Raw genomic sequence first — 25022 nt, 5'->3', positions numbered from 1 at the left:
TTACTTCTGAGTAGACATGCATAGGATTGCCTGGAAAGGCAACAGGAGTGTAATCTTTTGTTTTTGTTTTCAAGGTTTTATTTTTTGTTGTCATTTCTTATTTTACATTTTATTGGATGCTATTTAATGTTTTTATTAAATTATGAGGTTTTAAAAATGCTTTCAATACATTTTTATTGTCTCTTGTGTTTTTTAAAATGACGTGGATTATGGGTTTAAAATATTTATTTTTAGTGGATTATGGGTTTTATGTTCTCTGATTAGGTTATGTTTATTTAAGAATGCTTTTAATTTTTTTAACTGGATTTTTAAAAAATGTTTTATTACGGTTTTTAAAACGTCTTATTGGATTACGAGTTTTTGAAATGTTTTTGATGTCTTTTAAAATGTTAATTGATTATGATTTAAATGTTTCTTTTAACTGGATTATACTTTTAATTTTTTATTATGTTTTTACAAGTTTTTTTTATTATTGCATAATAATTTATTATTGTTGGATTTTAAAATGTTTATTGCATTTAAATGTTTTTTTAAAATTGGATTTTGTTTTAAAATGTTTTTTTAATTAGATTGTTGTTGTTGTTGTTTTAAAAAAAAGCGTTGATGTTTTTTTAAATTTATTTTTGTTTTTCTTGAACTTTTTGTATTCCGCCTCAAGAAAGGCGGCGCAAAATCATGCAACGGATCCCTACGACAACCAGCGGCCCGGAGGCGCCGCGTGGAGGCGACTTGCCCTTTAATGGCGGAGCAGGGGGCGGGGCCCGCCGCACCGCGCCACGCCCCCTCGGCCGCCTCCGCCCTGCTGATTGGGTTAATTCGACGTGCGGCGCGCCAGGCAGGCTGTGCCCGCCCCCTCGCCCGGTGCATGCCGGGCCCGTCGCTAAGGCAGGCGCTCCGTTGCTAGGGAAGGCCTCGAAGCCTAACGCCTACCCCGAGATGGAGGAAGCCGGTCGTAGCCGCTCGGAGGGCGGCCGCGTCGTCCTCCCCGCGCCGTGGCGGTGGCCGCTGTTGGCGCTGCTGGCCTGGGCGACGCCGGCCGCCTCGCGGCTCTACCAGGCCGGGGTGGACCCGGTGTGGGTGCTGGAGGCCGGCACGGTGCGGCAGGCGCTGCGCGACTCGCCCTCGGCCTGGCTGGTGCAGTTCTACTCCTCGTCGTGCGGCCACTGCGTGGCCTTCGCGCCCACCTGGCGGGCCTTGGCCGGAGACGTGCACGGTGAGGAGACCCCGAGGCTTCCGCGGCCCTCTTCCCCCGTCCAGAGAGGAGGCGTCTGCTCTGAGTAGGGGGATGCTGGGAGTTGTAGTCCCAACGCACCTGGAAGGAGTCAGGTAGTCCCAACACACCTGGCGGGTGGCTTTGCTGCCCGGGGGATGCTGGGAGTTGTAGTCCCAACACACCTGGAAAGAGTCAGGTAGTCCCAACACACCTGGCGGGTGGCTTTGCTGCTCGGGGGATGCTGGGAGTTGTAGTCACAACGCACCTGGAGGGTGTCTTTGCTGCCTGGGAGATGCTGGGAGTTGTAGTCCCAACACACCTGGAAGGAGTCAGGTAGTCCCAACACACCTGGAGGGTTGCTTTTCTGCTCGGGGGATGCTGGGAGTTGTAGTCACAACATACCTGGAAGGAGTCAGGTAGCCCCAACATATCTGGAGGTTGCATAGCTGGTTGTGGAATTCTTGGACTTGTCATCCAAGAACATCTGGAGGGCGTCAGGTTGGGGAAGGCTCTAATTTAAACGATGCACGAACATAAAGAGCAAAAGTAAATGCTGTACGTCACCCTTTCCCAGCTTCGTGGTGTCCTCCAGGCGGGTTGGACTACAACTCCAAGCATCCCCCAGCCGGTATGGGCAATGATCAGGAACACTGAGAGTTGTAATCCAAAATATCTGGAGGCTACCAAGTTGAGGGCAGCGTCTGTACATGTTGGGTGTTAGCGGAAGGCGAGATCTGCCTTCCTGGGAACGCTTGTTGGGAGACGAATGTTTTCAGGAGGCGCCTAAGAGCCCGAAGGTTGGCGCCTGCCTAATTGGTGGCAGGAGGGAGTTCCCCATCCTGCTTTTGCTCTCCTTTGCAGTGTTTTTCAATGCTTTTTAATACGAGGTGTGTGTGTGCGTGTAGATATATGCAACAAACCTGGCTGCAGATGGCAACTTGGGGGGGGGGGAAGAGCGGTGGGGAGGGAAAGAGGAGGAGGGTCAGTGTCCATAGGTGGTTGTGTTCATTATCCGACTTCTCCCATGTGTGTGGGAGGGTATCGTACCCCAAACATCCTCCTAGCTGAGCAGTCAGTCAGCTTCAGTAGCCATCTCGCTTCTCCCATGTGTGTACAGATGTACGTATAGATCTTGCGTCCATTGTGGGGTGGGAGGGCGATGGCTTTGTGTGTGGGGAGCACATCTTGGCATGCAGGTGGCCCAGGGTGGCTCTTCCTCTCCATCTCCTGGCACAGACTGTGAGAGAGAGAAGACGCCTGTCTGTGCACCCGCCTTCCCTGGAGGGTGTTGCAATACTGTGTGCAGCAACTGGTTATCAGATGGGGGACGACGAAGACGAGGACCCTTTCCAGCCTTCCCAAACCAGCTCAGTGTCCCCATTCCTATGTGCAACCTCAAAATGTCAATGGCTTCTATTATAACTGCTGTGGCACCTCCATTGCTGTGCACAGCCAGTTCTTCCGTTTGGCCCGTAGACGGGTAAGAATGGAATGCAGGAAGCTGCTGTATAACTCAGGCAGATCATGCGTCCGTCTAGCTGCTGGCAGCTCGCCCCGGTTTCCGACAGGTTTCTCCCCCACCCCTTAGTCCTACTTCTTGAAGCTGTGACCTGCTGCATGTAACGTGTCCTCCTAAGCCTGCTTGTCTAAAAAAGAATTGGTCTGCGTAACAGACACGCAATAAAACTGAAGCCCACTGGTGAGAAAACAATTTGGGTGGTGTTGCTGTTCAGGCAACTCTTTGCTAAATAATGTGTTGAGAGAAAGAAGACAGGTTTGGTCATTAGTGCAAAGAACTATGGACAGTACAGGGGGGAAAACATGTGCCTTTGTGCCATATTTCCTCCTTCTGTTGCTTCTCTCTGTTTATTTTAAGACTGTAAGGCCCTTGGGGTAGGGGGCATACCACACCTGTTCTCTGTAAAGTTTCATGCACATAGGTGATGCGATATAAATAGATAATCATAGTTTGGGCATGACGAAACTCCTCTTACGCTTGCTGGGCCAGAGATACAGTGGTGCATCATTCTTAACGTCGTGCCAAATCAATTGCAATTAAGCCCTTAGTTTAGGCTTGCAAGGTTTTTATTAGCATGCTAGCAGTTACTTGTCATAAAGTATATATTACTGATGCATCTAAATCTCTGGCCTGCATCATAGCATGAAGACAGAGCCTACAAATAAACCCGAAGACAAGGATGGATTGAGGCAGGGCTGCCATCCTTTCTTTCTCCCCCCCCCCCCCCTTTGTGAATGCTGAGCAACTTCGCCTGGCAGCTGGTGCACTTAGCCAAGTATTTGTCTCAGAGCTGGCATTGTTGCGAAGGGGATCCATTTGCATTCGCTTTATGCTGCTCCTGTTCGTTGTTGTGTGAGGGTCCGAGACAGGTGGGGAAGGGGGAGGCAGTGGTGCTGAATCATGAATGAGGCAGATAACCCAAAGCCAAACTTCTTGAGCTGGCCTTTTTGTGTGTGACAAAAAGTGGCTTGTTGCCTATTGTGTGCCTGCCTGAATGCTTTGCCCATCTGCTCAGAGATGCTTCTAGTTGTCCTGGTGGTCATTATTCAGCTGTCTGCATATTACGTACAATGGCAGTTTTCAACAGGCTGGCAAATGCTGCATCTTTTAAAGGGAAACGAAGCCGGGGGAAGATGCATTTCTGCACTTCTGCAGAAAACGTCTGGGGACGAGTGAGGCTTGCTGTTGCCTCCGAATGTTCACTGTCCTTCTATGAAACCAGAAATTGTTTTGCTTTCTGCTGTGCGCTTTATTCCCTATTGTTCTAAAAGAGAAAACCTTCACAAAAACCCAGGATACAAATACCTGAACAACTGGGGCGGGTGGGGCTTTGCGCTTTGACTGACAAAGAGCAGTCTGCACCCACCCACAAAGGCCACATGGCGAGATTCTTGAGGTGTTTGTGGCGTGAACGCCTGCTGCTTCAAGAAGAAAGGGGACATCTCCCACCTTGGGGGTAGTGAAAGTAAGTTCCTGTTCTGGATACCAGCAGTGTTAGCTACCCAGAGTCTCTCTCTCTCTCTCTCTCTTCCCCCCTTTCCCTTTTCAAAGACTTTGCAAAGGAGAAACTCCTTAAGCTGCTGCTGTTATTGTTGTTATTGTTATTATTACATTTATATCCCACCTTTTTTCCTGCAAGGAACCCAAGGCAGCATGCATAATCCTCCTCCCCTCCATGTTATCCTCACAACAACAACCCTGTGAGGTAGGTTGGGCTGAGAGCCTGTGACTGGCCCAAAGTCACCCAGTGGGTTTCCATGGCCGAGTGGGGACTAGAACCCGGATCTCCCGACTCCCAGTCCAACACCTTAGCCACTACACCACACTGGCTCTCAAATTTGACAAAAGACCACAAGCATAAGTTTGTTAGGAGTCTGAGAACAATTTGCATACTGGGACTAAGCCCGCTTTGTAAGGTCAGCAATAGTTTAAAAAGGTTAAACATTGTAGGCTGCTGTCTTATAGTAAGTCAGACCATTGATCCATCTAGCTCAGGGGTGAGTAACCTCAGGCCCTGGGGCCAAATCCAGCCTCCCTGGGTTCCCCCGGCCCTGCCCCCTTCTCCAAAACACTGGTTATTTGGTGTTTTCTCAGCTTTTGTGTAGTTTCCCCACTTCTAAAAGGTTGAAATGCCTCTCCTGCGTCTTGGTTTCCAGCAGTAAGGACTTTAAGCCAAAAGATTCTGTTGTTTTGTTTTTTTAAACGCCCGGCCCTATTTCTTTTGCCTGTCACTGGAATGTGGCCACCAAGAGCTTTCTCCGAAATTCAGTGCGGCCCTTGATTTCGCTAATTGTTGTCCTACCTAGTAATGCTAGGAATTGGACCTGGGATATTTTCCATGTGAAGCGAGTGGTCTCCCACCGTACTATGGCTCTTCACGTGAGGGGATGCTGGGACCGCAGTCCATGGTTGGATTCTAGGATGGCAACAAACTCTGTCTGGTTTGGCACGGTCCCATTTTGCTTAACTTCTAGGCAGGTGAGCACCACAGAATCCCTAAACTCTTGTGAGAGGAGAGACTTTTTTAACCTTACATTTTTTGAGGGGATCTAAGCTAGCAAACAAAACATTGAAGGTATGTTTTGAGCGGATGCCGAAATGGATGGAACAAGCCACGCTTGCACTGCAAAGCTGCGACCTGTAAACCGCTCTATCTCGGCCATTCTTCATTACATTTTTCTGATATTTGGCCAGCTTATACCCCTTACAGCTTATACCACGCGAAGAGCCGGTGTGCTGTAGCAGTTAAGAGTGTTAGGCAAGAGACATCTGGGCTCAGTTCTCTTCTTGGCTGTGAAACATACTAGGTGACATTGGACCAGTAACTCTCAGCCTAGCCGTCCTCACAGGGTTGTCTGTCAGTATAAAAGGCAGCACCATGTGTGGTGCCTGGAGCTTGATGTTAGGCTAAAACCAAACAACTGGGTAGATCGATTCCGTGTCCCAAATTTCATACCGGTTGGAGAAATCCTTTTTTGGTTTTATAACAAGTAGAATTGTCGGGGTTTCAAAGGGTGGATCATTGAAGAAGCGCTCTGTCTTAACTACACAGCTGCTCCTGAGGTTGTGTAATCTCTCCCCTGCAGGTGATTGTATCATAACCTGCCCGTTGCTACACAATTGTGGGGAGGAGAGAGTGTTAAGTATCCCTAACTTCTCCACTTGTTCAGCTGGAAACGCAAATATAATGATCATCACTGCACCCTTTGTAGTGAGTATTTCTTAAAAAAAAAAAAAATCCCCAGAAAGTATGTCATTTGCTCTACCGTACAGGTGGGGGTATTAACTGTACCGTATTGGTTGCATGCAACTCGAGATTTTGGGAAGATATACCCGGTGATTCCTGTGCCGTTCGGCTTCTTCCACAGGATGGATTAAGTGGATTACACAAAGCTGTGAGAACAGTTGCCGTAACTTTTCCTATGAATTATAATCTTTAATGTTAACCCTTGTATATGGTGCACACCTCTCCATAGTGGGGTTTGCTAAGTTTGGTCCTGTTGCTACAAGAATTTTTCTCTGACTAAATGTCTAGAAACATTTTGGGTTTGGTCTTGTGCATGTAGATGTGTTTTGCTTCTTTTAGGATTCCTTCAGCAACTCCCCCGATACCTTTTTAATTTACTGAACTGTAGTTAGGGAGGGGTGAGAAATTTGTTCGGTTTGCATTTCAATGTGAATTTACTACATTCACACTTTCTGTACCTAAACATGAACCAGAACACAGTTTGATGTTCAAATCTGTACGTTTCCAAAGTTTGCAATGCAGTTCACACAAAAATATCGTGTGTTTTGAAAAATGCACACAAAAATGTATATATTTCCCCAAAAGCCACACCAAAGTGTTGTACATTTGCACAAAAACACTTTATTGAATGGTGATTTGCAAAAGTGTGCATCCAAATGGGTACAAAAATGTGGATTTAAAAAGATGTTCAGGATGGAAACAAATGTTTGTCCAGACTAAAATGATTTTCCCAGGCTGATGCAGAACTGGGCTGGATGAGAACCTGAATGAAATTGAGGTTGACCAGTCTGCTCATCCGTATCTTTCAGCTTGTATTGGTTGGAAGGAGCCAATTTGATTAAAGTTTTGGAAACTGTACATCTCTCCTCGTATGTGCGGGAGGAGGCTTGGGGATGTTGCTTGGCCTCTCGTTCAGGTCCCTCATGTCCTTGGCGGAATTGGTACCGGGACGTTCAATGGCTGCACTGAAATATAAGGACCGTAACAACTCCTGTTTTCTTTCAGAGTGGGGACCTGCTATAAGCGTTGGAGTACTGGATTGTGGGGATGAGGTGAATTATGACACGTGTAAAGAGTATGGAATCCAGTATTATCCCACTTTCAGGGTAAGCGTCTCTTGGCATGCCGGAACCAATTCCATTTGGTTAAACACAGCCTGGAATGTGCATGCTGGTAGTGAAAGTCGCTGGAATTTCTCTGTGCCTTTCCTTTTTTGCAGAACAACTAGCTGGAATCTAGGAAGGATGTACTAGATTTCCTTTCTGACAGTAAAGAACTATTGGGTCCTAAGGGCTGTGTTCACCTTTGATCAGTTTCTTAGGTTATCCCAGTACTGACATTTAAGTTTTTACAGGAACCAAAGGAAATTGGAGCAAAGATCATAAGCATTTAAACACTTTGCGGGAACTGGGTGGACTTTTAAATATTTGCTCAAGATTTTCTTATTCTTTTTTTTGCAGCCATGATGCATACCCCCTTTGGAAGTAATATGTTTATCTGTGTGGTTCAACAAAACACAAATCTTTTCATGATCACTCAGTCTTCATTTCTGCCTGCCTTTCCCTAGATAGAAAGGCAGGCAGAAATACTTCCTTGGGGAACTATATAAAAGGTTATATAGCATATAATGAATCATCTTTTCAATTTAACTCTAGTTGCATATGTATTTCTGCTGTTCTTTTGGAGTGTTTGCATAGTTACTATCCTCAGAAAGTGTGGTTTGAAATTTGAGGTTAATTAAATGTTTCCCGAAGGAGTAAAATGTAGAATCCATTTGTCAAACTGAGCCCATAAGAAATGCTGCGTAGAATTTCATTCCCATAGCCAATAAAACACCCTTATCAAAGAAATCATCTTTAATAAACTTCTTAAGGGCATCTGGATAAAACATATCTATTGATATATCATAATTTAAAAGCACAATCTGCCATTTCTTGCCCCGCTCATCCTGCTCCAACCTTAACAAAGACATAATTTTAGAAAGCTTTTGCAATGAGGGGACATAAATCAGGAAACAAAATCAATCTTCTGTCATTTATTGCAATGCATGATTACTGATTTGTGTGACCAGACCAACTTCTACCCTCAGTGTTTTGACCGGAGGAGTTCGTGGTAGGCACAAAATTACTTTCAAAAACTGAGTGATCTCAAAATCCACTTTTCTCTTGTACTTGGGTTCTTGGTCCAGAGTCTCACCAGTTTGGGAAATTAGTGTTTTCTGATTGGTCATGCCCAGCAGCCATTTTGTGAATAGGCAAGCTCCTCCCAGTGGAAGACATTTTGTTAGAGCGCCCACGACCCTCTCTCAGAATTCCAGTGTGCCCAACCAATGGCTGGGGACCCCTGCTGTAAGTTAACTACTAGTATTACATGGCTTTATGTTTCGCTTTTTTTTTTTTAGAAAGCATAAAGGTTATTGTCTAAGCTGAACTGCCCTAGAGGTGTTTGGCTTTATTATGAGCAGTGATGGTTATTTTAAACAAACTTTTTCTTTTCCCACCCCCCACCCCCTTAGTATTTCAGAGCTTTTACAAAGCAGTTCACGACTGGAGAAAGCCACCTTGGTAAGAAATGTGAATTTCTTCTCTCAAACATCCCTTTTAGACTTCTGTAGCAAACCACTAAAGAAAAATTAAGGTATTTTGCAGGAAACGTAATGTAACGTTTGAAATGTGCCCTAAGGTTTAGAGTCTAAACCTTAGCCTCTCTAATTGATGAAGTGAGACTAATAGTTAACAGATTATTGAAATATGGTTTCCTGTGTACCATGTTGGCCTCTGTCAAGTCCTTTATGGGCACACAGAGGCAGCTGACGACAGATCCTCTGATTCAAACCTCTAAGCAGCGCTGAGGTTGCCCTGTAGGAACGGTTTTGGCCCGGTAGTCCCACGTTCTGAATTCCGGGACCTTCCCGGTTAGTGATTGATCAGAGGAAGCTTTGGGGTAGATTTCTGTGCTTGTAAGCAGCGGTCGTGAAAAGGTGCGAAGGGGACCTCAGGTCCATGCTGAAGCGTGTTCTTCATTTGTCTTCGACAGGCACAGACCGGGAACTTCAGACTGTCCGCCAGACGATGATTGATTTTCTGCAGAACCATTCCCAAGAAGCGAAACCACCTGCTTGTCCTCCTTTGGAACCAATTGTGTGAGTGCCTTCCCTAACATAAACCATGGCTTGCCTTCCCTAACATAAACCATGGCTTAGCGTTATGTGCGGACACAGCCAGAGTGAGCGTACAGTCCTTTCACATACAAATCTCCTCTATTTTCTCCCCACGCTTCATTGATTAGAGGAATTTAATTTAGAAATAAAAAAGAACTTTTTAGAATGCAATCCTATGCGTATTTAGACAGGAAAAAAATGTCCTACAACTTCCAGACATGCATAAAATTGCACACTTAGGCTGCAATCCCATACTCACTTTTCTGGGAGTAAGTCCCAGTGAGCTCAGTGGGGCTTACTTCTGAGTAGACAAGCCTAGGATTGCGCTGTTAGTTACTATCGTTAAACAGTTGGGAATCTGAAATTCTTTTTAGACCTTTTGCATCTCATCCAGAGATCTATCAGTAGATCCAAGTCTGCCTTCTACCTTCTCTTGTGCTGTATGTCAAATAACTGTTGTCTTTTGTTTTTCAAACAGGCCCGAACAAATGTTTTCCCTTTTTAATAAAAACATTCCGCATTATACCGCCGTTATTTTTGAGAGCGCGAACTCCTACGTCGGGCGAGAGGTAATATAGTCTTTGGAAACTTCATCCCTCTCTTGAAGTATAAACATGATTTAGTATATTTCTATGTCATCCTGGGTGCTTAAAAAAAACTGGGCTGTTTATACAACGAACTCCTCGCTTATGTGGCGGGAATAAGAATGGGTACAAATGATACAGTTGTACCGGGGGCTGAATTGGGCTTGGGCAGCAGGCATCCAGAAAGGAACGCCACAAGTCTTTGTTCTGATTGCTCTAGATTAGTTCTGCACTGGATGAAAAGTCTTGAAATGTGTCGGTTTTCCAGTTTGTCAGATAATTTCAGCATCTCCAGGTCCCTGTTGCCATGTTTCGCACTGTTGCTGTGTTCCCATCACAGCTGATGGGGTCTCCTTGGTGCCCGCCAGGCTTTTTATTTTGGTAAGATAATCTATTTTTAATTGGGAGGCTGGTATGCTGCAAAGCGGCGTGTTTTCCTCCAGCGCCATCTTTTGGTGTTCCAACGAGTGCTTCGGAGCTCGCTCTCCACCTCTGCCTGGTACTTGCGCTCTTCGCTTTAGTCTCATCCATTTGCCCTCTGAGTGTTTTGTGATTGGCCATGCCCGCCACTTTATGAATGGACAAGGTGCCCCCAGTGGCAGGCATTTTGTGAGCGTGCCCACAACCTTCTCAATATTCCACAAGTGCCCACTGACTCAAAAAGGTTGGGGGAGCCCTGACTTATGGTGACCTTTCCTTCTAGGTGGGTTTAGCTATACCTGTTACAGAGATAATCCTTAGCCTTGGCTTGTTTTCCTGAATCATGCCTGAATATCCAAATCGAGATCAAGGATTGGCAGCAAGTCGTGATGTGATGGTTTGAAGTTTGGATGGCTTTAAAAGGGGGTTGGATAAATTCCTGTTGGAGAAGGCCATCAACGGCTACTGGCTACCTCCAGTATCCGAGGCAGTAAGCCTATATGCACCAGTTGCTGGGGAACATGGGTGGGAGGGTGCTGTTGCACCGTGTCCTGCTTTGTTGGTCCCTGGTCAACAGCTGGTGGGCCGTTGTGTGAACAGAGCTCTAGACTAGATGGGCCCTCGGTCTGATCCAGCATCAGGGCTCTTCTGATGTTCTTATGAAGTTGGTGTGCAAACTATGGTTGGTGCTGCTTAGGGATACACTAAATTATATCTGTCCTGAGCAAAGCATGATTTAGGCAGTTCCTCTTGCCTCTTTGTTCGAGAGGGTTTTAGTTCAGCAAATTATGCCATGGCTTCATTTCCTCTGAGTAAACCTGTGTGGGCGTTGAGTCATCTTTGCGGCCGCCAGGGCTGTGTGAAGCTGATTACAGCATATTAGCACCTTCTGAACTTTGCTTTTCTGTGAGCCATTAGTTGAACTTTCAGTAAACATGCATGCTTGTGCTTTTGCCCCCGCGCCCAGGTGATCTTGGACCTGAGTCAATATGAAAACCTGGTGGTGAAGCGAGTGCAGAATTCTGATTCTGCTTCTCTGGAGAAGCTTGGTGTTACTTCAGTCCCTGCGACTTACCTGATCTATCCAAACGGGTCCCATGGATTAATTAACATGTAAGTGTGGATGTGAGTTTTTAGGCACCGTGTTTCAAGGGCTGCAGTAGAGTTTTGAAGGGAGGGGTTGACTTAGCCCCCTCTTATCTAATGCAGTTCATTTTTCCTGCCCTACCTTTTGATGCCGGGTATTGAACCTGAGACCTTCTGCATGCAGAGTAGGGGGCCCTACCACTGAGCCACGCCCACTCTGCGGTTCCCCAAATGGCCACGCCCCCTTCCTCGGCTGCTGATTGCAAGGTCCTTTCCCAACGTTTGCATAATCCTTTCCTTTGCATCCTAAAAGGTGGAAATGCCTCTCGGAAGGCTGAGTTAACTGCCAGTAAGAGCTTGAAGCTACAATATGGTGGCATTTTGAGCTATAGTTTTGCCTTTGGCCCCCCCCCCACCGCTAGAAAGGCCTTCCCCCCTCAAGAGTTTCACAAAATTGAATGTGGCCCTCTGTGTGAAAGATGCTCAACACCCCTGCTGTATGGGATGCTTAAAGTTGATAGTAAATTAGAATTCTCCTCTTTGAGGAAAAAATAAAACTGAGCTTTAGTAATAGTTAGTCGCAGTCCTGGAAAGTGTGACCGCTTTGCTGTGCTGCCTGTCTTCAGGATGTGCCAAAGGCAATGCAGCCTTGATTATTTATATATATTTATACTTAGATGCTGCATATTATGATATTTCTAAGCAGTTCACACATAACAATATTAAAGTTGCCGCTTAAAATGCATTATTAAAACAGTTTCAGCTGCAATAACAATGAAACGGAGCAGCAGCATGATTCATTGGAGAAAGTTACCTGTGTGGCAGGTGTCCAACAGATGGGAAAGTGAGCACAGGTGGAGATGGTGGTTTTCCAGAGAGTAGCGTAGGGGCAGGATGTTCAGCCTGAGGCCTTTTTTTAACCTTTTCGCTATCCTTCCATACACAGTTTGAAGCCTCTCCGGTCTTTCTTTTCTTCCTATTTAAAGTCACTCCCCGGTGTTAGAAGAAAACTACCTTCACAGCTCCCAACACCTGTCAGGCAAAACAGTGAAGAAAACATGGACATCAAGGAATGGAAAGACTTTGATAAGTAAGTACCGCTGTGGTGCCCTTTTCAAGGCCTCATTTCTGCCATTTTTATTGCGCATTCGCTGGATATGTGGTTTTCTATTGTATCGTGGCTTAAAATTGTTGTGAGTTGCCAAGTGTCGTCCATAATAGTGTGAAATAGAAGATGCTAAGGATAAATAACTGTTTTGAAATGCTAAAAGCACCGACTGTTTCATCGTTTTGCCTTCCTGACCTTGTGCCGGTAAAATCAACGTGCCACTTTCAAAGTTATCTGTGTGTCTTTTTTCAGATCTAAGCTGTATATGGCTGACCTTGAGTCAGGCTTGCATTACTTGCTCAGGGTAGAACTTGCCACTCACAAAACTCTTGAGGGAGCTGAGCTAAAGACCTTCAAGGATGTTGTTATACTCCTTGCCAAGGTAAACATTTTTGATCTTTCAATTGCATTTACAAGAGTGCCGTAAATCTCAGCGCGCCAGAGGCCTCTCTTCTCTAAGCCTCTGGAAATTTCTAATAAAGCAAACTTTGATACGTTTACATGGAGGTAGGGGGAGGATTAATAGCTGCTGGCCAGGCACCCCATTGCCAAGGTCAGATCAGAACCAAGGCTGCTAGGTGCTACTTTGCTAGAGCAGGTTAGTGCGGCCTCGTGAAAACCACGCAAATCAAAGTTGTTTTATATTATAGAGAGCAGATTACAGGACACAGCAGTCCTGAAAATCCTTCAAGTTCTCTGCTAAATCATTCGTAAAGTGGCTGAAGAGACTGACCTGGAGGTGGCAATTGTTTTGCTAACGGCAGCTAAAATAACTATAGCCCATTAACGGAAGAAATCGGTTCCACTTCCCCTTTCTGCATAGTTTTGCAGGACCCTGTTTGCAGAAACAGTTCTCTTTGGGAGAGGAGACCCAGTCACTGTTCGCAGGTGTCCAGATACAGGTACAAATAGGAACACACACACAATTCAGGGAGAGAGAGAGAGACAGGATTCCCATTGGGCCTGAGAACACCCCCAGTTTCATGCCAGGTCTTTTGTATCGTGATAATATGGCTTGCCTGCCCACCCCACCACCACCTTGTAGGACTTCCTTCTGTCTCAGCATGCATAGGATTGCACCCTACATGTTCTAGCCTCTTCTTCTACGAAGTGAGAAGTGGTAACCATTTAAAACGAAGCAGTGTATAAAACAGAGCTGCCATGGTGCTAAAATGACTCCAGCTAACAGTTTATTTATTTATTTATTTATTACATTTCTATACCGCCCAATAGCCGGAGCTCTCTGGGCAGTTCACAAGCTCTCTGGGCGGTTCACAGTTGAGGTTTAGACACACACACACACACACACACACTGTTGTGTTTTTAATTGTAGGCTTTATTATTTTTAAGCAAGGCAGATCAGTTTTAGTTTCAGTGTGGCGAGGAGAGAGGGTGTGTGTGTGTAATGTGCCACGTGTCCAGATACCTGCTGTTATGTGAAAACTGTTCTGGCGTGCTCTCAGCCCCATGGCAGTAGAAGGTCAGAAGTTGCCGTCTGGCAACTTGGGAAAGTGATGTTCAGCTGTCCATCTTTTTATCCCTTAAGACAGCCTTCCTCAACCTGGGGCGCTCCAGATGTGTTGGACTGCATCTCCCAGAATGCCCCAGCCAGCAGGAAGGCTGTCTTAAGAGAACATTCCTTCTTCCCAGTGGATTTTGACTGGCTAATGCAATTTACTTGGGTGAATAAGTGAAGGTGGCCCTCATCTGGATCATAGAATCATAGAATAGCAGATCGAGTCCAACCCCCTGCTCAATGCAGGATCTCATTTTTATTTATCCCCACCACACCCCCATGCCCCATAACTCCCCCAAATGTGCCATTTTGGGGCGGGGAGCATGCTTGGTCGAAACCAAACAGAAGCCAACCAGGCCTTTTCTGAAATTAAGACCCCTGTGGCATTATCTTCCAACAGAGTACAGAGAGGTTGAATTTCAGCCCCCGCCTGCGTTCTGTTGATGTGCTTTGCCCCCTCCCCCCCCAACCACCCACCCCAAAAGATTTTCACTCCTGTTTTGTTGATCGTAAATATTTTAGTGTGAAAACAGCTTGGTTGATGCCAGATTATGGGATGTCTTACACTGTACTAATTTTCTAAAGAAAAGCACTTAGAGCATTTGTTGTTAAGTCGCTGGACTCTACGCTCAGTTTTCAGACCTGGGATTTTGATGGCTACAGGGATTACTTCCTGGGCTGGTAATGCCGCTTGCTGCAGTGTTGCATTCTCAGCACTTCCTAAGACCCCAGCGTCTTTCTGGTCCCACCGAGAGCCCCCACCCCGTTGTGAGTGCTCTTTGAGTTTTGCAAGTGGAAGCCTGGGGGGTTTCTGTCTGAAATCTTCCTTTTTTTATTCTACATGGGGGCTGGGAGGATGGGGCGTATCGCCTATTCCAACCTGTAAATCCCTGAGTGCTAGTTGAGGTCCAGCAAAGGAAGAGAACATAGGAAAATAGGAGAGTGCCTTCTACGGGGTCAGACTGCTGGTCCATCTAGCTCAGTAGTGCTGGCACTGACTGGCAACACATCTCGGGTTTCTGGCCAGATTCTTTTCTAGCCCTTCCCAGAGAAGCCGCGGATTGAACCTTGGTACCTTCTGCATGCAAAGCAAGGTCTCTGCCACAGAGCCACGGCCCCGCTCCGTGTACAAACTGACCCAGCCCTTATTTATTTAATTTCTATACACCCCCCCAATAGCCGAAGCTCTCTGGGTGGTTCATAAAAGTTAAAACCATAAGTGCACCCTAACATACAATATGAAAGCTTAAAACCACAATACAAAAGTACAACCAGAGTAAAACAGAGCAGCAATGCAGAGATTTAAAATGCAGATTTAAAATGGCAGAGTTAAAAGACCAGGATAGTAAATTGCTAAGATACTGGGAAGGTAAAAAGGTCTTCACCTGGCACCGGAAGGTGCTAGGCAAACTTCTCTAGGGAGCTCATTCCACAGCCGGGTGCCACAGCAGAAAAGGCCCTCCTCCTGGTAGCCACTCACTTTGCTTCCTTTGGCAGGGGCTCAGAGAGAAGGACTCCTGAGGATGATCTTAGGGTTCGGGAAGGTACATATGGGAGGAGGCGACCTTTCAGATAACCTGGCTCCAAGCCATTTCGCTCCTAAGGACTTTCTCGCCCAGTAAAGATCCAAAAAGCAAAGTCTGGTTTTCATTTCATGTTTCCTACTCTGGTAATGTTCCCCCCCTCGTTGGTTTTAATGTCATTTTTCACTTTGAAAGACAGGGATGGTTTTAAAAATGAAAGAACCCATTTTCCCTTCTGAGTGCACTCGCTGCATTTCCCTGGCAGATTGAAGCTTGCAGGTCATGGCCAGAGCCTCTTGACCACATAATCAATAGTCTCTGAAGAAATCATACCCAGTGTTTAATAGCTGCCCTTCCATATGAAAGTTTCCTAAATAAAAGTTGGTACAAATATGAACCGTAATTGTTTTAACTTTATACTAATGCTTAAATACTTGTATTTGTTTTCAGTATTGTGTATGGTAGGTTGGTGTTTTCAAAAGTAATTTTTAATGTGGTATTTCAGGACAAGTGTATTTGAGAGGTTTTTATTAATTTATTTTAGTTGAGAAGGGACTTTATTTATAAAAGTAACTTGCTGGGTCAGTTCTTCAAAAAATCTCTCTCTCTTATTATTTGTCCTGTATCTGCAGTCACAATTCTAAGTGCTCTTTTGCCATTTTCACTGTTCAGGATTCTCTGTTGCCTTTAGCTGTTTCTCACCCTGATTGAGTCTTTAAGGAAAGGAAAACGGATAAAAACATGGGTAGCATATGTTGCTGACACTAAAGCTTTAAGACGTGGCTAACCTTGTCCTTTGCACAGCTATTTCCTGGCCATCAGCCTGTGATGAAGTTGTTGGAGACTTTGGAAGTGTGGCTAGTGAGCCTCCCATTAGACAAAATCCCTTATGATGCCATCCTTGATCTGCTCAACAACAAAATGCGGGTAAGCCCCGACGCGTTTTCAGCGTGAAAATGCAGCTTTAGCCAAAGGGAGGGTGGGTGTGCCGTAATCCAAGACACTTCTGCGTGACACTTAACTCACAGCAGGGATGGTATGTATGACAATCAGCCATTCAAGCAATCCTCCAGGCTGCATTTCCTAGCACAGGGGTATTGAACCCCTTTCAGCTGGATTCCGTTTCGGGAAAGTTCTTGGAGGCCACATTCTGGTGGTGGGCGGGGCCAGAATACCACACACACCAGCACCTTTTCGCCTAGAGATTTTACCGGTGATCACTAAGCCTACAGGGCAAAAAGTTGGGGAACCATCAGCGGCGTGGCCTCCGGACCTGGGGTTCAACACCCCTGTCGAACCTCAACATTTTCTGCATTGCGTATAAGCAAGAACAACTTCCCAAGAGTTTTATTAAGTGGGCCTTGGCTTTCATGGTTTTAATCCTTGCGTTGGGAGAGAAATAAAGATGATGTCAAATAGCACTGTGAACAAAGGACTGGAAACAAAGATTCGCGTCAACGATTATGAGTCTCCAACTTTTGTAATTTCGTAGAGCGTGTATTGAGATTTTCTTTCAAAAGTCAATTCACAATGGCTCAGTTCAAACGACACATTAGTCAACGCAGTGGGAAAACTCCACTCAACGGTGGAATTTTTAGTAGGTATTCCCCACACAACATGTTCTAACTCCGCTGTTGTGTGAGTGTGGGCTACCGTGGAGTTGAGTAAAATCCATTGCAACATTTGAGTGACAGTTCCTCCGCCCTCTCCCCTCCCCTGGATCTCCTGATGGTATCCCATCAGCCATTGCTGCAAAAAAACCCACAATCCCAATTGCTCTCCTAGAGTGGCACTCGCTCCGTTTGCCACTCTTGCCAGGGAACTCTGGAGCCAGTGGGAAAAGTCAACGCAATGGAAAACCCCGTGGAGCCCACCACACAACACGCAGCAGAGCAGTTGTGCTGGAACTCTCCTCTGCACAGCATGGACATTCAGGGTGGAGTGTTTTCCGAACAGACTCCACCTTTGCGTGGAGTTTTCCCCTCCAGACAACTCATTTCTGAACGGTGGTGTAAAAACTCCACCGTGGAGTTCTAAAACCACCGTGGAGAATCGTGTTGTCTGAACTGAGCCAGTGGGCTTCCAGGCATGTAGCCTTTTCATCAATCTGGTGGTGTGATCAGGTATAAGTTTTTTGTGGGTCTTTTGCCCTTTCTAGATCTCAGGACTGTTTCTCACCAGCCGTGTCCAATGGGTTGGTTGCCAAGGCAGCAGGCCGGAGCTGAGAGGCTACACTTGTTCATTCTGGAAGCTGTTCCACACGCTCACGGTTCAAGCGGCCCTTCAGCCAAAGGCCTTGCTCAGCACAGGTAGGAGGCGAAAACGTCTCAGAGTCAGCTGCTCAGCTGCGTTGTTGCTTGGGCAAACAACTGAATCTCCGTTCAGTCTGCATCCGTATAGCAACTTGCAATTTATTACAATAGCCAAAGCTCTCTCTGCCGTTCACAACAATTAAAACCCATAAAATAGAAGGCGATAAAATGCAATATGCAGATTTAAAAGTTTCAAACTGTAGTATAAAAAATAATAGCCAAAGAGAACGTATCTGCAGGACAAAGATTTAAAATACAAGGCCAGGTTTAAAACAGAAAAACTAAAAGGCCTGAGAAAATAAAAGGGACTGGCGCCCAGAAGTGCACGAGGGAGGCACGAGGCCAGTCTCTCATTCCACAGCCAGGGTGGCTCAGATTGGGCAGGAGGTATTCCCGTCCGAAACCCTGGGGAGGAATTGCTGCCAGGACCATACTGGGACCATACTGGGCTAGATGGACCAAGGGGATGTCTCAGTAGGAGGCAGCTTCTGAGATTCCTGTGTTATCGGTTCTTACCCAGTTGGTCTATTTTGGTACAAGGTTTAAAGTTTGCTTCTTTACATCCTTTTTCCTTCTCTCTCTCTCTCTCTCTCTCTCTCTCTCTCTCTCTCTCTCTCTCTCTCTCACATATAAATATATATATCTTCAACACACACTTTGCTGTACATTTAAACCAGGCCATATTTTTTGATGATCATTTCTTACGGCCAAAGAATTGGGTCAACCCTGAGGCTGCCGGATTATGTCTTGGGAGGTTTTCCTCTCCTTATTGCTTGCTTTAAATCCCATCTACTAAAAAGCCCCCTAATCCTTCCAGCCACAGGTGGGGTTTTATGGTTCTTGCCCACTTTAAAGATTAGGGTTACCCTGAATTGCAGTAGTTTTGAGAGGAAAGAGAAATGGGTGGGGTGGGGAGTGGGTGGATTACGAAGAGCGACGTGGCAGCTGTTTATGGAAGATGCAGCCCTGGGCTGATAAAAGGAAGGAAAACGCAGTGAACCTTTTGGCGGTTCCTTTTAATTGTCAAGGGTTTGCTGGGGTTGTTCTTGTGAGTGATCTGAACATCCTAGCGAAAGTGCTCTTCTTCTCCCTAGATCAGGGTTGAGTAACATGGGACCCCTGCAACTTCTCCAGTGTGGCCCACGGCCACCACTCAACTTTCATGGGACCCCCAAAATATTTCAAAACGCAGATGTAAAGAAAATGGTATTTGGAGCTGCTAGGGAGTGCCCAAAGGTTCCGAATGAGCTTGCTTGTTCATTTTGACCTATTGGGCCCTTGATTGCAGTTCTGGATGCCTTTTTGTTTTTAATTATTTATTTTTAACCCCACCCAGAGTTTTGTTACCTGCCAGGCGTGCACCCTGCGTGGGTGTGTCCAGGGGGGAGTGAAAATGCCCCCTGGACCTGTCAAAGTCACCCACCCTTGCCCTAGATATTTTGTTTCCGTTTCCACAGGTGAGTTAGCCCCATTTTAATTTCCCCCAAGGTCTTAAATGTAGGCTCTGAAGCAATCCCATGGTGAAATTTTGAGTTGAACCATTTTATTCTAAGGAGTCTTTGCAGAATGGAGTCTTGTAGAGCTGTGTGTGCACGTAGGCAAGAGGTCGGCATGCAGCCGCGGGGTTTTCAGCTGCATTTTCAACAGCAGCCAGTCCTAGGAACACAGGAAACTGCCTTCTTCTGGGTCAGACTCTTGGTCCGTGTAGCCCAATATTTTTGACACTTACCAGCGGCAGCTCGCCAGGGTTTCAACAGCTGCCTTTCTTGTGAATTACTAAAGTGCAGTGACATCCACAGGTACACACTGTCGTTGCCAAGAGCATTTCTTGAGCTGTTGTACCTGTGAAGGTTAATCAAGATGGTTTCAGGTTGTACCGTTTTATTGGGGCAATTGTGCTTGCAAAGGCGGCAAGTTTTCAAAGAAGAGTCCTGTGTCTCGCCAAATGTTTGCTGCACTTTGCCAATCCAGGTGGTCCGATAAAAGGTGAAGTTTCCGGTCTGCACAGATCTCCTTAAGCCTTCCTTTTGTCTGTGTTTGTCCTGACAGAAGTTCTGTTTTCCCTTATTCCTATTTCTTCCTAGTTTCAGAATCAATTGGTATATAAGCACTTGGGGCGGGAACATGTTCTGAAGCTAGAAAAAGAGATAGGCCAATGAGAGCATGCTCTGTGCAGGTAAGGAAAGGCCTCTCACAAAAACAGAGGCCTGGTCCACCATGGTTCAGAATAGAGCCTTTAGTATCTGTGCCCACCCTTCTGGGTTTTCAGCGCCAACTGAAAACAAACTTTTTCCCACAGGCAAATCCCCAGGAAGGTCATCCTGTCCGCTTGTTTGTGTACATTGCTTAAAAACTTATAAGCGATTCATAAATAACTGTTAAATAAAATACAAATCATCCCAGTTGTTACTTTGTTCATGTCTTAAAACCAGCGGTGGGTGGTCCTCTTACTTGCATAGCTTTTGAGATCATTTCCTCGTGTTCCTACTTCTTTCTACCTTCAGAACAAATATCTCTGTGTGTGTTTGCTGCTCTGCATTTTCCCTTGCTGCACGGCTTGTAAGATCATCCCCAGCAGATGTAGTAACCAACAGCCCAATCCTCCTTGGGTTTACTCAGAAGTAAGTCCCTCTGAGATCAGTGGGGTTTACTTCCAAGCAATAGCCTGATCCTCTTTAGGGTAAGGCTCACCTAAGCCCATTGAAATAAATAGACTTAGATACGCCTCACTGCTTAGCACTGGGCTGTCAGCGTGCGTAGGAGGATTATGGACTCCGTGGGTGAGCTGTGAAGTCCCTGCTACAAATCTCTTCTCAGCTGCAAGTTTACTTAGGCAAACCTCTTCGCCCCGGCCTCTTGCCTCCAATAAGGGGGTGGTACTGACCTACCTTACAAGATCGCTGCACGTTAAGCCCAGCTACGGCTGTGCCGTAAACGTCAATATGTCTATGTATGCCTGTTAGGGTCGCTTCCATGATTATTCAGATAATCAATGGGGGCTACAGGAAGAGCAGACAGTCCCAAAGCAAAATGGGCCCCCTCTCCTGCCTGAAAGCCCATAGCAAAAATCTGCTATGTTGGCTGGGGGATTATGGTTGCTGTAGTCCAAGCTGGGGAAGGTTGACTTAAGTATTAGTCAATCTGAGGTTCCATTATAGCATTTTTATTTTCTAATTTAAACGAAACATCCTTTCTTTTTGGTAGTGCAGGTTTAAAAGCAAAATATCATTAACTTTTCGTAGGTGAATAAATTCAGAAGCATGGTAAAATATATTGATTAGCATGTGTGCCTGGCTTTTCCCACACAGAGCTCAGAACACTTGGAAAAAAGGCTGTTTTATTATGGTTTTAATTTTTGTGAACCGCCCAGAGAGCTTCGGCTATTGGGCGGTATAAAAATGTAATAAATAAATAAATAAATGGGGAGACATGATAGAGGTGTACAAAATTATGCCTGGTTTGGAGAATGTGGACAGGGAGGCCTTTTTCTCCCTCTTCTCAAAATACTAGAGCCCAAATGGGTCAGCCCATGAAGCTGATTGGTGGGAGATTCAGGACAGATCACACAGCACGTAGATAGACAAGAAAGGCCAATGCTATTTTGGGCTGCATTAATAGAAGTAGAGCTTCCAAATCACGTGAGGTACTGGTTCCTCTCTATTCGGCTCTGGTTAGGTCTCATCTAGAGTATTGCATCCAGTTCTGGGTTCCACAATTCAAGAAGGATGCAGACAAGCTGGAGCGTGTTCAGAGGAGGGCAACCAGGATGATCAGGGGTCTGGAAACAAAGCCCTATGAAGAGAGACTGAAAGAACTGGGCATGTTTAGCCTGGAGAAGAGAAGATGGAGGGGAGACATGAGAGCACTCTTCAAAGACTTAAAAGGTTGTCACACAGAGGAGGGCCAGGATCTCTTCTCGATCCTCCCAGAGTGCAGGACACGGAATAACGGGCTCAAGTTAAAGAAAGCCAGATTCCAGCTGGACATCAGGACAAACTTCCTGACTGTTAGAGCAGTACGACAATGGAACCAGTTACCTAGGGAGGTGGTGGGCTCTCCCATACTAGAGGCCTTCAAGAGGCAGCTGGACAACCATCTGTCAGGGATGCTTTAGGGTGGATTCCTGCATTGAGCAGGGGGTTGGACTCGATGGCCTTATAGGCCCCTTCCAACTCTGCTATTATATGATTCTATGATTCTATAAATTATAGAATTCAATACCACAAGATGTTGTGAGGGCCACCAATTTGGATGGCTTTAAAAGGGGGTTGATAAAGTCCTGGAGGAGAAGGCTATCAATGGCTACTAGTCCTCCAGTATTCAAGGCAATTAGCCTGTGTGCACCAGTTGCTGGGGAACATGGGTGGGAGGGTGCTGTTGCACCATGTCCTGCTTCATTGGTCGCTGGTCGACAGCTGGTGGGCCACTGTGGGAACATAGTGCTGGACCACATGGACCCTTGGTCTGATCCAGTATGGCACGGCTTACGTTCTTAATGCCATTGATCGTGGTGCTCTCTTTCAGTCTCACCCCGTGAGGGAGACTGGACTGAGAGAGATGGGTCATCTCCTAAACTTACTGGTGGAGCAGGGGATTTGAAACAGCTTCCTATCCACCGTGCTCCACTGGCTTAACTTTATGGAAGAGCTTGCATCCACTTCACCGTGTCTGCATACCTCTCCTCGTAGGTTTGAAAGACAGCCCACAGGCGGTCCTGCAGGTCATGCAGAGGTACGTGCAGGATTTCTTTGGCTGCCGAGCCTGTGCGCAGCATTTTGCGGAGATGGCCGGGGAGTCTCTGGATTCGGTGAAGACCTTGGACGAGGCCGTCCTCTGGCTCTGGGAGAAACACAATGTGGTGAACGCCAGGCTGGCAGGTACCTGCAACAGCTGCTAGCGATTTTTAGTTTCATTTTTGATTGATCGCTTCTGTTTTGGAAACAAAGCTTATATTTCTTTTACTTTGACATTTCCTGTTACCGGATATACATGTGGGAGGCAAAAAGTTGCGCCGTTAGTTGCAGTCAAAACATTGCCGCTCGGAGCGTGCCCCTCTTCAGTCCTGCCATTTTCCAGAATACAAGTCTTTTCCCCTTTCCCTCATCCCCGGTCAGGGTTCTACCAGTCAGCGTTCTTGCTTGCTGGGAGTTGTAGGGCTCTTTTCTATCTAAACATCTGTAGGATTGCATGTTAAAAGTCCCCCCCCCCCCCCCGTGGGAAAGCTCATGCTACTAAATTAAAAGACAGCAACAATGTACCTCCGCTTCCACCCGGGTTTTTGAAACTAGAGAACAAACTCATGGAGTCTTCAAGAATGAATTAAAAGCTTGAATCTTCCAATTTATTTTTTTTAAAAGAAATTTGATGGGAGCAAGCAGGGAAATGTCTAGCCGACTGCATGGAGGTCTCTTCCTTGCAGCAACCGAAACATAAGATGCTCCCACTCCCAGGTGGCCTGAAGCATTGAAATAATCACTCTCCTTAAAATCCTCTTGCAAGACGGTTAGGTTCCTTTCTCTACCACTGACTGCTAGGTTGCATTTAATCCATTTTGTTATCCAGAGATCATATAGTGAAAGCACTAAAGGAAATTGGTTTTGTTTCCTTTTAGGTGGCATTTTTTATAAATATAACTTAAGGATTCAGCCACTTTCTTTTTCCTAAACAAGGCTTATAGCCAGAAGATATAGGTGGAGGATTTCAATATTGCTGTAAAGATTCTAGACACATATACATATATTCTTGCACCTGCTAAACGAGCAATGATGGATATGATCAGGAGTCACAAATGTGACTGGACATTTTTTTAAAAAAAGAAATGCACAGGAGTATAAAGAACAAGCAGAAAGGAAGTCCTCTGGTTCATTTTTTAAGTTGCTTTGGCAAAGTGCATCCTAAAAATCCCCAGGATTTTCCTAGGTTTGGGAATTTCTGTATTAGAAAAAGTCACCATTTCCTGTCTTTCCCTCATTAGTAAACAGTTCCTGGCTGAATAAAGAGGTGAATGCCAAATGATGTGTAAACCAGTTTCGTCTTTGCATTTCACGGGTTTATAATACATGTGTTTACGCAGAGCTCCTAAGCTTCCTTGGTCCGTTGAACTTTTGCTTTTCTTCCACCTTCTTCCATTAGGTGATCTGAGTGAAGATCCAAAATCCCCTAAAGTCCAGTGGCCAACTCCAGATATTTGCCCAGCATGCCACGAAGAATCTCAAGGTGTACACGCCTGGAACAAGGGCCAGGTGATAGAGTTCCTCAAGCATCACTACAGCAGCGACAACATTTTGTATACGTACGCGGAGGGGCAAGGACATCCCGACGAAAGTGAACTTAGAGAAGAAGAAGAAGAAGTCAGGGAGAAAAGCCTGCCCAAGAAAGAAAGCCGACGGAATGAAGACAAGCTTCCGGATCCAGAGAAATCCTTAGACTCAAGGTCAAGAGTCCTGGACAGATGGATGGCTCAGGATGGCCCCGTCAAAGACCGAGGGAAAAAGGCGGACGAGTCGGTGATCGAGGAGGAAATGAAACAGGCTGTGTCTTTCTTGGGGATCGGATTCTCTAACGTTGACATGAGCCTCTGCATAGTTCTGTACGTCGCCTCATCTTTATTTTTAATGATCATGTACTTTTTCTTCCGGATGAGATCCAAACGCTGGAAAGTGAGATATTCCCGTCCCTATGTATAGAATTTCAGCCCAAAGCCAAATGTCTGCCCTTAAATGGCTTGGTTTTGTTCTGCCATGGCTTTAATATTTATGATCAGGGATATTATTATTTTTTACACTACACAGTATTTCCTCTTTTGAAATGGTGCTCTCTCTCTCTCTCTCTCTCTCCTCGTTCCATCTGCTCACTTACTGATCTAATTCCCCAGTGTTGGACCTATTGGAGTTGGAATAGTTGCGTGTAATTACCGAAACCAACACACATGGAAAACACTAAACTGTTTCTGGTGACCTTGTCATTGCGTGCTTCGGTCTATAAAATAAAGAACCGCGTGAAGTCATTTAAGACAGGTTTTAAAAACACTGCTCTGAGAAGTTTAACGAATGCCTGGATTGTTGTGAAGTGTGCTGATCAGACCCCAGTAGGCTCTCAAACTCTTGGGGACAATGCGGACCGCGAAAGAGGTGTTGCCGAATGCAAAGTCTGGAAATTGATAGACAGCCAAAGAGCTCCCTCTCTTGTATATTATTTACTGCATTTTTATCCCGCTTTTCAGACCATTATTGACCCCCAAAGCAGCTCACATCAATCAAAAAAGAGAAAGAGGCCCTGCGGTTAGGCATACAAACGAAAGGCAAGAGAGATCAGTCAGGGCAAGCTGGTGAGCG

General features: G+C 45.7%; 1 protein-coding gene across 1 annotated transcript; it reads left to right on the top strand.

Moving 5' to 3' along the window:
- The first annotated feature begins 935 nt into the window (after positions 1 to 935).
- On the top strand, positions 936 to 24679 carry QSOX2 (quiescin sulfhydryl oxidase 2). The gene is made up of 12 exons (XM_063144426.1): positions 936 to 1213; positions 6985 to 7085; positions 8495 to 8543; positions 9016 to 9121; positions 9618 to 9708; positions 11111 to 11256; positions 12176 to 12319; positions 12590 to 12719; positions 16181 to 16303; positions 17535 to 17685; positions 22377 to 22565; positions 23821 to 24679. Exons 1-12 carry the CDS (start codon positions 937 to 939, stop codon positions 24372 to 24374), a joined length of 2061 nt encoding a protein of 686 aa, XP_063000496.1. The 5' UTR covers position 936; the 3' UTR covers positions 24375 to 24679.
- Positions 24680 to 25022: the final 343 nt, after the last annotated feature.

This window comes from Elgaria multicarinata, chromosome 19 (genome assembly GCF_023053635.1).
Source record: "Elgaria multicarinata webbii isolate HBS135686 ecotype San Diego chromosome 19, rElgMul1.1.pri, whole genome shotgun sequence".
Lineage (NCBI taxonomy): Eukaryota > Metazoa > Chordata > Lepidosauria > Squamata > Anguidae > Elgaria > Elgaria multicarinata.
This window is presented reverse-complemented; position numbering and strand designations above follow the sequence as displayed.

Coding starts and splice junctions, on each gene's coding strand:
- QSOX2 (XM_063144426.1), top strand. CDS start 937: ATGGAGGAAGCCGGTCGTAGCCGCTCGGAGGGCGGCCGCGTCGTCCTC. Junction 11,257..12,175: donor TCCCATGGATTAATTAACAT/GTAAGTGTGGAT, acceptor TTCCATACACAG/TTTGAAGCCTCTCCGGTCTT. Junction 22,566..23,820: donor GGTGAACGCCAGGCTGGCAG/GTACCTGCAACA, acceptor TTCTTCCATTAG/GTGATCTGAGTGAAGATCCA.